The sequence below is a fragment of the Marmota monax genome, unplaced genomic scaffold (genome assembly GCF_021218885.2).
Source record: "Marmota monax isolate L192 unplaced genomic scaffold, Marmota_monax_Labrador192_F-V1.1 WCK01_AAM20220418_F8-fsc00091, whole genome shotgun sequence".
NCBI classification, from domain to species: domain Eukaryota; kingdom Metazoa; phylum Chordata; class Mammalia; order Rodentia; family Sciuridae; genus Marmota; species Marmota monax.
In genome coordinates, this window is record NW_026692434.1 from 6,617,679 (window position 1) to 6,632,558 (window position 14,880).

The 14,880-nt window shown below is 37.4% G+C and overlaps 1 protein-coding gene across 15 annotated transcripts in view; it reads left to right on the top strand.

Annotated features, from left to right (window-relative positions):
- Cd109 (CD109 molecule) overlaps positions 1 to 14,880 on the top strand; it is a 228,338-nt gene that overhangs the window by 39,863 nt on the left and 173,595 nt on the right. For 14 of the 15 annotated variants that reach the window (XM_058578868.1, XM_058578867.1, XM_058578876.1 and 11 more), the window contains one exon: positions 825 to 997. The exons of the other annotated variant lie outside the window; for it this stretch is intronic. In XM_058578868.1, coding sequence (XP_058434851.1) covers positions 825 to 997 — 173 coding nt within the window. The remainder of the gene's footprint in view (positions 1 to 824; positions 998 to 14,880) is intronic. 15 annotated transcript variants of the gene reach the window in all.

Below are 14,880 nucleotides of genomic sequence, written 5' to 3' on the forward strand. Positions count from 1 at the left end.
GTGTAACTGATGTGATTCTGCAATCTGTATATGGGGTAAAAATGGGAGCTCATAACCCACTTGAATCAAATTGTGAAATATGATATATCAAGAATTATGTAATGTTTTGAACAGCCAACAATAAAAAATTAAAAAAAAAAAAAAAAGAAAGATCAGAACTTTAAGATAATAGTGCCCCATTCCTAAAGATTTTCGTAGTTGATCCCTAAACTGTAGATTTAGCAAATTAGCAGATAATGAACTACCTTAGTGAGGTGTTTTTTTTTTTTTTTCCTCTGTTTTACCCGGAAATTTCACCACTGGTAGTTTATTTTCAGATGGTATATTTCAGTCAATGTTTTTTTTTTTTTTTTTTTCCCTTGGCTGTATGCCCAAGTATAAAGGTTTGAATAAGAAACGGGCAAAATCCTAGTCATTTTTTTTTTTTTTAAGCCAAGAAAAGCAATCACACTGGGATGAAGTTAATCTGTAAAGTAGAAACTTGGAGGCTTCTACCTTGCCTATAAGTTCTGCATGCTCCAGTGTAAGCCTTTCACATCTCAGTTCCTCTTGTGCTCTTTGTGGTTTATAAAATGGAAATAATAACAAGCCTTCCTTTAATAGTAATGCATGGATTACTGCATTATAATAGTGTTTTGGGAATTACTGTTGTTTCATAGGATTTAACTGCATTGCTAAATGGAGCAGTGGGGCAACGTTAATTGTAAAACTGCAATAAGGACAGTATGGAGAGTCTGTCTCACTCTTTATGATATTGTAGGGTCACAAAAGAATGAAGATGTGAGGATAAAAACTTGTCTTTTCCCTTGTTGGGAACTCTTTAGGCCCTGTTTTCTGGTGACAGCCCCAGGGATCATCAGGCCTGGAGGAAATATAACTGTTGGGGTGGAGCTTCTGGAACATAGCCCCTCACAGGTCACTGTCAAGGCGGAGGTGTTCAAGACCATGTCAAACCTAACTGTCTCTGTTCTGGAAGCAGAAGGAATCTTTGAAAAAGGTGCGTGGATTCTTACCCTTCTGCAGTAAAAATTGGAATATGTTAATAAAGCCATGGAGTAGGTAGTGTAACAGAGGAACTCAAATTCACAGTGACTTTCATAACACATTTTTTTTAATTGTTAGCACCCCTCTCAATCTTTTATTTTTAAAATTTTTTTAGATGTTAATGGACCTTTTTATTTTATTCATTTATTTATATGTGGTGCTGAGAATCGAACCCAGTGCCTCAAACATGCTAGGCAAGTGCTCTACCACTGAGCCACAACCCCAGCACCCCCATAACACACATTTAATTTTTATTTATGTAAAGTCCAAAATGGCATTCCTGAATGCTCTTCCTAGTGGGATTCAGACACCCAGGTTCCTTCCATATTTAGCTCAATCATCATCAAAACATGGCTCCCCAATTTGTAGGGGAAGAGCACAGAGTCTCTCATATAAGAGGATTTTCTGGAGTAGGCCTAGAAATGGGTCATGCTACCACTGTCCATTTTCAGTCAGCAAAGGAGGCTGGGGCCCATGATCATATTGGCTCAGTGAATGTTTTCTTTTTTAAGAAAAAGGGAAATAATAAGTATAAGGGAAAAATAATTTTAGGGGGTTAATACTTAAATACTTAAAATGTACACTTACTGTATTTTTTCCTTAGTTGCAAGAGCAATACATTCTTGGTACTTACAACTTGATTAATACTGGAAGTAAAAGAAAGAAACCTAAATCACCCATGATTCTGCCACCCAAATATAAACACAACTAACTAAATTCCTATAAAGTTAAGAACTATCTTTAAAAAGTCATTTAAGGGAACATAGTGAAGAATGGATGGGATTCTACAGTTCTTTCTTTCTTTCTTTCTTTCTTTCTTTCTTTCTTTCTTTCTTTCTTTCTTTTTCTTTTCCTCTCCCTCCCTCCCTCCCTCCCTCCCTCCCTCCTTTCCTTCCTTCCTTCCTTTCTTCCTTTCTTCCTTTCCAGGGATTGATTTCAGGGGTGCTTAAACACTGAGCCAAATCCCTAGGCCTTTTTGTGTTTTATTTTGAGATACAGTCTTGCCACGTTGTTTAGGGCCTGCTAAGTTGCTGAGGATTGTCCTGCCTCAACCTCCCGAGTCACTGGGATTTTCGGGGTGCGCCACTGTACCCAGCTACAATAGTTCTTTATATAAACGTTTATCCTCTACCAGCATAGAGAAATTAGCACTATCATCAAATGAGATAAAAGTTTATCTACATCTGTGGATCTCTTCTCCAGTGAAAGGTGACCCACTGGGTGGGTAAATTTGGTCTAAGAATCAAGGAGAGGAGTGTGTGTGTGTTGGGGGGCAGGTCACTTTGTTACTTAGAGGAGCATTTCAGAGAGGTGGTAGGCTTTGTTTTTCTGGAGAGGAAGTGTAGGTTAGGTCTTAACATCTGAGTTTGAGTTCTAGAACTGTTCTGATACTAGTTTTTTGATCCTGGGCAATTTATTTAACTGCTCTGAGCATCCATTTGCTTATCTGTAAAATGGAGATAATGAAGCCAACTTCCCCAGGCAGTTATGAAATTGAAATCAGTATGTAATATACCTATTATGTACTCAATACAGAACAACTGCTAATATTATTAGAAATAATACTGAAGAAGAAGATGCAGAAAGCATCATTTCCTTCTTCACTGGAGGCAGATCTCATTTTTGATTACTGAACTGTTGTTTCTGAAAATGAATGAAACCTGGTCTTATACTAGGGCTAAAGAAAATATTGAAGTATTAAATCACAGGGGTGATACTGAAGATAGTTCCATGTTTGCTATTTATTCATTAAAAAATTATAATTTGGGCAGTTTTACTGCAGTGCAGAGGTACAAAATAACAGATGATTTTAAGAAATGTTTGGTCTTTGCTTGGACTTTGGTCTTTGCTTGCATACGCTTATTCTAGAATTTCTCTCTCTGTTATCTTTTCTGCAGTGTCCTTTATCAGTCTCTCTTTAAAAAAAAATTTCTAGTTGCAGTTGGCCATAATGCCTTTATTTATTTATTACTTATGTGTGGCGCTGAGGATCGAATCCAGTGCCTCACACGTGCTGGCAAGTGCTCTACTACTGAGCTATAACTCCGGCCTTATCAGTCTTTCTTTTACAACAAACAGTACCTGCACTGGGAGTACATGATACTGTGGCTTGGTTTTAAACTTTATTCTTAGATTTTTTTTTCTTTTGGGAGAAGTGTTCCTCATGTATTCCTGGGAAGGACAAGTGCTCAAGACTAGGTCCGGAAAACCCTGTCCAAGGAAGAGAATGGATCTCTGAAAAGGAAAGAAGGAAAATGCTACTTCTTTCTTGGGCAGTTTTTGACTCTGTCAACATAGAGTTTCATTGAAACTCTCCTTGCTAGGAGCATTCTCTCTCTTTCAAATGAGAGTGTTATTCTTTTATCAGAGCTGTGAGTATTGTTCTCAGAACAGGTGCTTCCTGTAAATGTTAGCACTTAAGGATCAAGTCATTTCTCCCTCCTTGTCCTTAACATCCTTTACTTTATCTAACTTCTTACATCCTTTGTTTATGTAACAATTTGTAGATAAATGAGGACTTTTAAGTCTTCTGGGTCTGGATCTTCATAAAATTCATGTTTTGTAATTTCCCCCCATTACTGTAAACACAAACAAATGCATTTCAGATCTGATTGCTTCATCAGTTTTCTCTGCAGGCCTCCAAGCAAAGACTGGTTTTAATGGAGATTTATCTTTTAGCAGAGTTAAGGAGAGGGACTGATTTTGAGTGCCTCAATTCCAATGGTCCTGGACAGTTTTAGAAATCCCTGGGGTGGGTTTTTTTTTTCCATTAGCAAAATATATTTTGGGTTTAATTTGTATTAGAAATAGTAATAACTAATGGATTCAGATTGCTGAATGTACTTTAATAAAGGCAGAAAAATATGGCTTTTCTTCAGGGGAGAGTTCATTATTTGATGGATAGACATAGGGGAAATTTTATTTACATTTCCATGCTTGAGGCCAACAGTATTGATTGCATTACAATTATTCATTTTAAAAAATAGATTACTCCTACATTTATTGGGGAGTGGTGACTGGTTATGTTTTTCTTCCTTTCTTCTAATTTTTTTTTTTTTTGTGTGAAAAGTAGCCCTAAAGAAAAAAATGTTTCTACTAAACTTTATGGAATTCTGTAAAGGTGTATTAATGTCTTTTTTTTTTTTTTTTGGTACTAGAAATTGAACCCAGGGTGCTTAACCACTGAATCACATCCCCAGCTCTTTTTTTATATGTTATTTAGAGACAGAGTCTTGCTGAGTTTCTTAGGGCCTCACTAAATTGCTGAGGCTGGCTTTGAACTTGTGATCCTCCTGTTTTAGCCTCCTGAGCTGCTGGGATTATAGGTGTGTGCTAGGCTTTTTTTAAAAAATAATAATAATAACTTTATTTATTTATTTATGTGGTGCTGAGGATCAAACTCAGTGCCTCACGCGTGATCGACAAGTACTCTACCACTGAGCCACAACCCCAGCCCCCAATGTCTCTTTAAAGATTTAGATTCTCAAGAGTACTTGTATCAATCTTATGTCACTGCCACCACTATCATCATCAGTAGCATCATCACCATCACCTCTCAGTTAAATCAACTATAGAGCTATTTTAGTAATAAACATAATTGATAAAGCATTTGGAAAAGTTCAGCAGGTAATAAATACCAGAGGAGTGAAGATGGAGCAGCCCTTGGCTTGGAATCAGTCTATAATATTGGGTGGAGAGTGAGTCTGGCCCCTTTTCTCTTCCTTAGTCTGTTTTTTTTTTTTTTTATCTCTTTCTCCCTGCAGAATTGCCCTGGAGTTCCATGCCAAATTAGGAAAAAAAGTTTAGAACATTGGGATTCACCAGTTGTAAATGAGAACTCTTAAGGCATATGAAAGCATTGAATTATTCTGATGTCATTGAAATAATCTCCATTTTATTTCCCTTCTCTTTCTATAATATGAAAATTTCATTTATACACTTTCACTAGTTTTCTGGAGCAAGATTTACTTCAAATAAGAAAGAACATAGTCTTTCTCTCCATTAATGAATTAATTTTCACTAGTTTTGGAAATTTGATTTAAATAAAAAAACTGAACTAAAATGCTAGCTGAAAATGGGGGGACTCTGCATGGGCCTCCCCTGGTGAGTGCCTTTTGGCTGGAGGCACCGTTAGATTTTAATGTTGCCAGACCTACTCCTATTTAATGTTGCCAGTACCACTTTCCATTAAGGTATTGGGATGAGGTACTCTCTATGTCTATATCCTCTGATAACTTGCTTTTAGTTTTTGCCTTAAACTTTGGAGACTTAATGGAGCATCTTCACTTCCTATTTTTTCAGAATTTAAAATCTATTTTGTCTTTTATTATCTTTCTTTCTTTGACTATGGGGTATTTTATTTTTTTATCATGTTCTGGTAAGGGTGAGAAAATTTTAAAATTTGAGATATTAGCTGAAGAACTTAAAAAAAAAAAACCCATCTGGTTCATTTAGAATGGCTTTCTGGTAAAAACAATGCTACTGAACATACATTTCATGCTGCACAGCTCAAAATCAGTCCCATGGTTTTTATGAAAGTAGATTAATTAGTGTAGTGTGTGGGCAGATCTCCCAGGGCAGGTTTTCACAGGCAGCTTTGCCAGTGGAACTCTGTCTGAACCTGTAGTTATGTGAGAATTATTTTTAAAGGGTGTAGGCTCTTCATTCACATATCTTTGGTATTGTGTGGGATATATATTAACAGGTAGGTGGATCCTGAGGATAAAGGACCATAGTGTAACAGATGTGCTTGGGCTTTGGAGTCAGGCTACCTGGATGCAGGTGCTGGTCTTTTTACTTAATGGTTGTGTGATTGTGGGCAGTTATGGTTTCAGTTTTATGATCTGAAAAATAGTGGTTTCTGCCTCATACAATGTTATGCTTAGTGTGAGGATTAAATGAGGTAACATTTAAAGTACTGAACACATAGGAATTGTTTAAGAAATTGGTAGCTACTGTTATTATAAGAAAATAGCAACAATTCATGTCAAAGGCAATTTTATTAATCACCTATTGGGATGATCTCAAACTGAGAACTCTATATAAAGACGCATCACTAGGAAAGAATGGGAAGGTATTTAGCACATTAAATATTGTGTTTTCCCACAGTGCCAGGGACTTTATGTGAAGTATTTAATTTCTATAACCTTTTGAAGTAGGCACTATTATTTTCATTTTGGAGATGAGGAAACCTGAGAGAGAACAGTTTATTTTCCCGAGTTAACCAGGTTAGTAAATAGTGAAGCCTGAAGTTAGTTTGAGGTCTAGAGACCAGAAGGTTTTCTATTACCTGGAGAAGAGTGAAAGATTTTTGGTTTGCTTTATTTTGGGATATTGATGGAATGCTATATAGTCATCTTTCTCTAAAATCATTCTCACATTTGCTTACAGTTTAGACTGGGAACTAATGAAATCTGATTTGGATCTGAAAAACTTCAAGGTAAAATACCAGCTCTCCTTTTAGTTTATCAAGAGCTTTATAGAGTTTTGGAGTGGAAGGGATCTCAAAGATAAGCCAACTTAAACATCTTATTTATGGAGGAGGAGACGGAGGAGAGGTATGGTGTTTGAGGACTTAGTCAAAGTTAAATCACTTATTGGTGGCAAAGCTGGAAACATATTGTAGGTCTCCAAAATTTCAGTCCACTGCTATTTCCATTATCCTTCAAGAAACTTTCCTAATATATGGAGAACTCTGGGTAAGGCCTATAATATATTTGCAAATGTTAATTATTCTGATGTGGAAGAAAATAAAGCTTGGAGTTTGAAAATGATTACTTGCATATTTGTGCAAGTGTCTTGTTTCACTTCAAGGTAGGGCTGCTTTTATGGACTACTGCTTCTGCATAAGGGGTGGAGACTAGGTTGGGAGCATCATAGATCTTTAAAACATTAAATTCTATAGCCATGTTTCTCAAAGTATGAATTGTACTTTCTAAAGATGCAGATTAATGGCCACTCTCAAGAAATGGGTAAGGTATAGAAATGTAAGTTTTAGGTTCAGCCATCACAACAGGTGATTCTTAGCCATAATAAAATGAGACCAACTATCTTTAGTGTCTCATAAATTGTACTTGACCAAATACTGGAAATCCTGGGAGTGAGTGGCATGCCCTTGCAAGCCTGAAATGACTCATGGCAGCTGAGAGGGCCCCTCCTGGACTTCTGTGTTTGCCCTTGGAGCAGCCCCCAATCCACTGGTGTCAATTTTCAGCAACAGAGAAATGTGCCTTGGGGCTTGATTGTGAATTAATGATTGGGTAAAGTTGAAAGTAAACACATTAATTCTTTAAAACTTAAGTTAAACATGTGCTGCTCTTTTTCTAACACTCAATGAGTCACTGTCTTTGTGACTCACTGAAGAGTTGTGGTGGAAATAGAAATCAGATCCTGTAAAACTTTGGGCTGGGTTACTGTTGATCCCTTATGTTCAGTTAAGATGGCTTTATAATACTTTATAATACATGCCCTTCATTAATTTATTATTTATGGATTATTTCTTGTGTGTGAAGCATGAATGAATGGATTGTGGGACAAAAGGAAGGATTTCACTGGAGATTCCGGAAGAATAATATACAATATTTAAATAGCACAGTGAGGCTTATCAATTGGTACTAAGTTACAGTTGCATGTAAGGCATTCTGGTGTGCTATTGCATTGTAGGGTGACTATAGATAACAATAATATACTGCATGTCAAAAAGCTAGAAGAAAGGATTTTGAAAATTTTTGCCATAAGGAAATGATAAATGTTTGAGGGGATATGTTTAACTTGATTTAAAAATTACATTATGTATACATCACATGGTTCTCCATGAATAGGAACACTTTTAATGTTTTTGTATATCAGTTAAAGTAACTTAAAAAAAGATTTCTGACTTGAGGGATTGGATAAATGCTAGTAACATACACATAAAATGCAGAAGACTGGAGAAATTTTCATTTTTTGTTTGTATAAAAAATTCAGTGTGGTTTGCAAATAGTGCTTCTTGTGTCTGACTCTGTGCATGGTAGTTACCGTTTACTTCCAGATGGATAAAGATGCCCATTCATACATGTCCCATGGTTATTCACAGACTAGAGAAGGGAAGGGTGTGCCAGAGGAAAGAGCTGATGGCTGGGAGTTGTGTCATGGAGGTGGTAGGGGTTTCTATGTGTTTTCTGAAGAGACATTTCGTTCTGCTCTGGGTGTGAGTTTGATGATGCATTCAGGTGGAGATGCTCAGCCGACAGTTTTGAAATTGTAGTGGGGGAGAGAATTTAAGGCATTGTTTCCACAGAGACAGACAATATTTGGAACACATGAATGGAAGAGAAAGACTGAGGGCAGAAGCTTTGGAGGAGGAAAATAAGCCAATAGCTGTCAGAGAAGAGTAGATTGAAGGGGGTGAGGTGTCTCAGAATCTAAGGGAGGAGAAACTTCTGAGAAGGAAGCTTTGACAGCACCAAGGAGTCCCTAAAACCAGAGAGAGACGAAAAGGTAAGGGCAGAGGAAAGGACATCTGTGACCTATACACGAATGGCTCTAAGTTGCATGTTGGGAGCAAAGACAAGTTTTTAGGAATGAACAGAAGGTAAGAAAATAAATCAGAAAGTGGTTTCTTTCTAGAAGTTTGGAGGTTGAAAGGACAGAGGCAGATAGTCTTTTAAAAAGAATACTAGCGAGATAAATGTGACCAAAGGTGGGGATGGATAATTCATGGGTCAGGAGAGGTGGAATCAGGATCAGGATCAGGGGCACAGGGGATTGGATTATCTTTAAAGTTGTACTTTTCATTTGATGAGAGAAAGAAATAGAGAATATGTAAGGAAAGAAACATTTTGACATATAATTAAGATGAAAAAATAAAATTGAAATGCAGTTTTAGGAAAACTTTGCTACAGTTATCTACCTGTCTCTGAATTATACAGATCCTGCCCGTACAGAAATTCCTCTCTGTAGGAAGTAGGGATAAATGAAGTGGCACACCAGAAAAAGAAACAAAGAATTGGAAAAATTCTCTGGTAGTGCCCTAAACTGCTGGACTGTGAGAAATTGGAATGCAATTTGGACTTGTGTTAGTGTCTAGAGGGCAGCGTGGGGAGAATAAAAAGGAAAGGGTTGTTTGTGCTGATGGTGTGCCTCACCTGAAGAGTGAAAGGATGGGTAGAGTTATTTTATTACTGTTATGTTGTCAGTGTATGGAGTGGCATTATAACTATTTCTTGGTCTGCGCTAAGCTGACCATCATACCAAAGGTATAGTAACAAAATTTGAGGAGGAGGATTTTAGTGGATCCTGGCCTTGATTTATCTCTTTTACTCTTTACTTCCCTCAGGAAAAGTCTGAATTGACTTGTTATCCCTTGCCAGGCTCATGGTGAAGTTGGTCAAAGAAGATTTAGTGGGGGGAATAGCAGTATGTAGCTCTGTGGGACTTTACTTCTGAAGAAATGATTCATGAATTAAAATCTAAAAACCAGAGTGGTAAAGAGGTTGGAAATAAATGGGGATTTTTTTTTTTTTTAAGACCACCCGGAAGCTTCCATTTGGTGGGGCAATGTAAGGAATTTACATTTATGAGGATGTAACTGGCAGAAATGATTTTGTATTAAAAACCTAAATTTTGCTAAAATATGTATGATGTCTCCTCAGGCACATAAAGATAGGCCATTTATTACTTTAGCATTTTAAACATTATTACGCACCAAATTGTACATGGCACGATGCTAGGTGACATAATTTGTGACCACACATAATTCTTGTCTCTGTGCTCTTCCCAGGGAAGCAGAGTAGGCGTCATTTCATGTGCCAACTGTAGTTGATGGTAAAGGCTGGTTGGTGTGCTTTGTGGACAGTTTCAAAGTCAAGTTGGGTTTACTGGATTGAAAGTTAGATGAATTCACTGTGTGTGCTAGTGGGAGGGGAGAGTATGGAGTGAATGTTGCAGATGATTCTGTTGGGTTGGAGAGGCATGGTTATCTATGTGGCTGAGTTTGAGTTAATAATATGGGCAAGAGAAAAGATAAAAGATGGGATTTATTCAAATACTTATGTGAGAGTGTAATAAAACTATGGAGGGAAGATGGGAATATGTTTGGACTACTTTGGAAGGAATAGCTCCCTCCTTTGGAGGGAGCACAATAGTATGTTTGGAAGGCACATGTGTCAGAATGAAAGTTCTAGAACTACACTGAAAATTAATCCTTACATCACCTGATAATCATAGTGCCTACCTCACAGATTTGTTGTGCTTTAAATTTGATAATGCTTTAAAGCTGAACCATCCAATATGGTAGACACTAGTTAGGTGGTTTTTAAGTACTTGAACTGTGGCTTATATGAATTGAGATGAGCTATGAATATAAAACAAATTGGGTTTTGAATACTCGGTAACAAAATTTTAACAATACTCACAATTTTTTGTATCGATTATGTTTGATGATAATATTTCAGACATATTGGGTTAAATACAATATGTAATTAAAATTAATTCGACTCATTTCCTTTTTCTTTTTTTAGTGCATTGCTTAGAATGTTTATTACAGTGCCTGGCATGTAGTAAACAGTGAATGTCAGTTAGTTGGCATTTCTTAGTATTGGATATTAATACTAATGCTTCCCTTTGGAGGGAGCACAAGCTTGTGGCACGAGTCCATGGCTCTCTGTTCATGGCTGATGTTAGGCCTTCGATCTTATTCCTTGAGAAAGGAGGTGGTGTCTCTAAAAAGTGCACCATACCACATCGGGTAACAACCTTTTTCTGTAAAGGGTAAATACTGTAGGTTGTGCTACAACCTCTTGGTCTTTATTGCAGCTACTTAGTGCTGCCTTTTAGCTTGAAAGCAGCTATAGACTCTTCATGAACAAGTGAGTGTGGCTGTGTACCAACAGAACTTTACTTATGGATGCTGAAATTGGGAGTGTGTATAATTTTCAATTATCATGAAATATTATTCTTCTTTTGATTTTTCCCCATCTGTTTAAAAATGAAAAAACCAGGTCTAGTTCATGGACTATATAAAAAAATAGTTGTGGGCCATATTTACTCTGTAGGATATAGCTTGCCAACCTTGCCATTTAGCAGCCAAGACATTTGCCTCTTAGTTTTTCATTTGTAACTAACCTAACATTTAATATATACTGTGTATTTTGTTTATGTTTAGTGTTTTTTTTTTTTTTTTAGTTTTTGGCGGACACAACATCTTTGTTTGTATGTGGTGCTGAGGATCGAACCCGGGCTGCACGCATGCCAGGCGAGCGTGCTACTGCCCAAGCCACATCCCCAGCCCCAAGTGGTTTTTTTTGTTTGATCTGATTTCACTGAACTGTCTAAATGGAATAAAACATTATGTATGAAACTCTTATTTATTGAGGTATTTGTAAGCAAGGGGAGGCAGGCGAGAACAATCAAAGAAACAAACACCAAAAGGAGGATCTAAGAGACCATAGGAGATTTTGTTCTGTTTTGATGACTTGTAATTTCTATATAAATTCAATTCACTGGATGATTATTTAACCTCTAAGGGACAATAAACTATAAAGTAGAAACATTGTATTTTAAGATTTGTCTTCCACAGATTTGAGGTGGAAATCCTTCCTTCTCATTCTATCCATTTGTAGATCAAAGAATATGCTGTCTAGTGAGATAAAATTTAATATGTTGATAAAGGGGTCAAAAATTTCAACTAAGAAAAAATTTGTTACTGCTTATGACTAAAAAGCAAGAGGAACCAATGAGAATTAAGAGGTAAACACTAAGTGAGACTATATATAGTGGAAAATCCATTTTTTTTTGGTAGAGTATTTCTGGACCTAGATGGATTTCCAATTACACACTCTGCCTTCAATGATTCTTCAGGACAGATGTCAGAAGAGGCAACATATGGTATTATAGAGTGTGTTTAAAAAGTTAAGGGAAGGTTAGTTTTTGTGTATGCTTATTATACAACTTAAAAATAGCTTTGACTCTATTTGTAAATCAAATGGCCGGTTCTCAGGCTGTGCCAAGCGTGAAGTCTTAAAACAAGGTCTCTTTTGAGTTGCTTAGGTGACGTGGGGAAGGAGAAACCATCTGAGAGGGTTTTCAGATTGACTATCTCTGGTCATACACAAAAATAGTCAGTTTTACAGAGTTATCCAGAATAACACTAAGAAGAACTGTAAGTAAATTGTATCTTTGGTTAGTGATTTCAAAGACTTCCCTGCCCCCTTTTAAGAGATGGTGACTAGTTCCCATGTCTCAGTGGAGCCTTGCCAAAAGGGAAAAAATATTCACAACAGTTTGCAAGTACTATTCATTTAATTCTCAACCTAGCAACAGCAGAGAAAGAGATTATTATTCCTTACCTAACACTGCCCCAACCCCCAGTACTCCTAGTTTTTATGTTTTGGTGGCATAAATTATTGCTAAAATGTTAGGACTTTCAGATATTAATTCGGACTCAATAAACACCTAGGAAATTCCAAGCTGTGTTTGTAAATTTAAAGGGAAGACAGAAAGTTAAAAAAAATTATTATTTAAAGTTGACCTTTAAATAAGAATACAGGAAACCAGTAACTATTCCATCAGTCCGATTTCTCTTTGCATTGTCTGAGCTACTCCTGGGATCCAGCAAGAATGAGAGGTGGGTGAGACACTCTAGTTTTTGGATGGAGCTTCTCTCTCTCTCTCTCTTTTTTTAATTGATTTTATTTTTTAAATACATGACAACGGAATGCATTACAATTCTTATTACACGTCTAGAGCACAATTTTTCATATCTCTGTTTGTATGTAAAGTATGTTCACACCAATTCATGTCTTCATACATGTACTTTGGATGATGATGTCCATCACATTCCACAATCATTGCTAATCCCCTGCCCCCTCTCTTCCCCTCCCACCCGTCTCTGCCCTATCTCAAGTTCATCTGTTCCTTCCATGCTCCCCCTCCCTACCCCACTATGAGTCAGTCACCTTATATCAGAGAAAACATTCGGCATTTTTATTTTTGGGATTGGCTAACTTCACTTAGCATTATCTTCTCCGACTTGGATGGAGCTTCTCTTTCTGGCCATGTACCTTTCTTGGTTTTGTGAACAGATGTGGTCACATGTCTGCATGGGACCTAAGCATGCAGTCAGTCAACTTCTCTCTAATGAGCAAACCCTTCCAAGGTTTGACTAAACTAAAAACCACATTAAAAAAAAAAAGTTATAGGAAATGGGATTTCTTGCCCTTCAAATCTGGCGAACTTGTTTTGATTTGCTAAAATGCTTGCCCTCCACTTGATCAACCTATGAGATTTATTTGAATGGATTGTAGATTCCCATCCCTTTCCCACTTTCTCCTTGCTTGAAGTCACTCGGACAAAAATAAATTCCCGCCCCCCCCCCCATCCCTCCTTATCTTTGCAAATTTGCTGGCAGTTGGAGGCAGACTGTCGGTCAGACCAGGGGAGAAAGGAAGCATATTGTTTCCTCCAATCACTAAGCTGACAAAATAGTCAACCCCTGATGATTTATCCCACAATAATGAAAAATAAGTACCTCTCAGTAATGGAGGGCACTGTTTTATTGGTGGAGCTCATTACAGTTTAATTTTTTCTGTTTTATTCTAATGTGGGACACTAGTAGACGTTGTGCTGGACTATTCAGATCCCCTGCAGGCATGAAGGACTTCTTCCTGCAAGCTGCTGAGGATCCTGCTGTCTACTGCTCCCAGAGCGGTGCCCTTTTCCCACCTTTTGGAAAGGGCAGCATAGGCTCCTGAATCCACAGATTCTGATGACTGATTAACATAGAGTTGAGGAGAGAAAGGAGTTCAAGATGACTGAGATTCTTAACCCCTGTGATCGAGGAAGTGAGGGCTGGCAGCATTCACATGGGCTATGCAGGCTGTGGAATTTTGATAGTAGATGAAGGTATGTACGAGAGTGTAACTGCTTCTTGTACTGAGAGTCAGGGCAGAGCAGTGATAGCTCAGACCCAGGAGCCTGGCTGCCTTGTCAGAGCCCTGGCCCCATCACTCTAGTCTGTGTGATCCCAAGTGAGTTTCTTCACATTTCTGTGGCTCAAGGCTCTCAATTGTAAAATAGAATTGTTGTGAGGATTAAACCAGTTCATGTAGGCAGTGCTTTTAGAACTCTATAAATAATATTATTATTTTATTCACAAAATTAAAAAATTGTATTCTTTCAGCTCTGCTTCTAAGTAAAGATTTAAGTATTATATCCTTTAGGCTAGGGGTGTCTAATAGAAATATTATAACTACGTAAGTCTTGCTGAAAGCTCGGGCCTTGTTCCTGATGCCAATTCAATAATGAGGACACGGTTTTGAGAAAAAGGAAAATGATTTATTGCTTTGCTAGCATAGGAGAAACATGGGACTCTGTCTCAGAGGCTGTAATTCTATCCATCAGGGTAACAAGGAGGGCTTTAAAAGAGGCCATTCAAAAGCTACATTTCATGTGGTCTCTGTTGGAGTTGTAATTGTTAATTTAGGAAGTAGTCATTTCTGAGATCTTCTGGTACCATCCCCAAAGTCTGGATTACTTCCTTCCTATGGTGAGTGTGTACTCAAGGACAGATAAATCCGCCTAAAATGGGAAAGAAAAGTACTCCCATGTCCCCTGAGATTAGGGAAGGGAGAGATTAGGGAGGAACAGGGAAGGAGGAAGAGAAGGAAATGCCAGTGGCTGAGCAGCAAGGGCTACATTAAAAGCACAAAGTGGACACTGTTACATAAATAATTGAAAATTTTCTAGTAGCTCTATTTAAAACGGTAAAAAGAAACAAGTAAAATTAATTTTATTAATATACTTGAACCCAATAATTTGCAAATAACAGTTCAACATGGATGAAATTATTGATAAGGC